The sequence below is a fragment of the Meleagris gallopavo genome, chromosome 8 (genome assembly GCF_000146605.3).
Source record: "Meleagris gallopavo isolate NT-WF06-2002-E0010 breed Aviagen turkey brand Nicholas breeding stock chromosome 8, Turkey_5.1, whole genome shotgun sequence".
In the NCBI taxonomy this organism is placed as follows: Eukaryota; Metazoa; Chordata; class Aves; order Galliformes; family Phasianidae; genus Meleagris; species Meleagris gallopavo.
In genome coordinates this window covers 20,078,640-20,079,332 of record NC_015018.2, presented here as the reverse complement: position 1 = coordinate 20,079,332, position 693 = coordinate 20,078,640, and the positions used below count along the sequence as shown (strand labels likewise).

The window sequence follows — 693 nt, the reverse complement described above, 5'->3', positions numbered from 1 at the left end:
TTCGGCTTAAATTTGTTTTCAGCGTTGGGAAGCACAGACTGTAACGCCCCGCGGAGGGCAGCGGGTCAGAGCCTCCCGCGCCCCCATTAAGTGCTCCGAGCTGCAAATCCAACACTTCCAGCCCAGCCATGAGCTAACCAACCCCCTTGGACGGAGCAATGCCTCGGAGACCGGGAGCGGAGAGAAAAAATAATCAGAACTGTCAGCCCGCTTGACGTGTACCTGATATTTACAAGACACAAGACCGCGCTTTAAAGGTGAGTTTTGGCATTTGTTAACAACATAAAGAAAAAAATCCAACCTCCTGATATTATTAAAATATATATATATTTCCATTTCCACAACACCCTTTCGTCTCGCTCCCAGTCTCTTACTTATTAAGAACTTCGTGGGTTTAGGGGGGGAGGAAGTATTCATACATATATATATATGTGTGCGTAAAAGCAGCACCTGCTGTTCCTTAGCAGCTCTCTGTGCTCGCTGTCACCAGGCGGAGAGAGGAGGACACCTGCTGCCGACCCGCTCCCTCGTCGGGGCGCTCCCTGGGGCGGCTCTGTGGGGTTTGGCGCTGCCGGAGGAGGGCGAGCGGCCGCCTCGCACTGCCTCCCTCCCTCCGGTGCGCGGGGAGCCGTTTCCAGCGCCTCGTCCGCCCTGTCGGGGGCTCCGCCGCCGCTACCTCTCCCTCAGCGGCAG

At 55.8% G+C, this 693-nt stretch overlaps 1 protein-coding gene and 1 long non-coding RNA gene across 3 annotated transcripts in view; both read left to right on the top strand.

The window, feature by feature from the left end:
• Window positions 1-346, top strand: part of LOC116216891 — a 6,207-nt gene extending 5,861 nt beyond the window's left edge. For both annotated transcript variants that reach the window (XR_004160518.1, XR_004160517.1), the window contains one exon: window positions 23-346. This is a non-coding gene — a long non-coding RNA (uncharacterized LOC116216891). The remainder of the gene's footprint in view (window positions 1-22) is intronic.
• An 83-nt stretch (window positions 347-429) lies between these two features.
• Window positions 430-693, top strand: part of HHEX (hematopoietically expressed homeobox) — a 6,234-nt gene continuing 5,970 nt past the window's right edge. Inside the window, exons 1-2 of the mRNA XM_019617958.2 lie at window positions 430-437; window positions 491-689. Coding sequence (XP_019473503.2) covers window positions 430-437; window positions 491-689 — 207 coding nt within the window. The remainder of the gene's footprint in view (window positions 438-490; window positions 690-693) is intronic.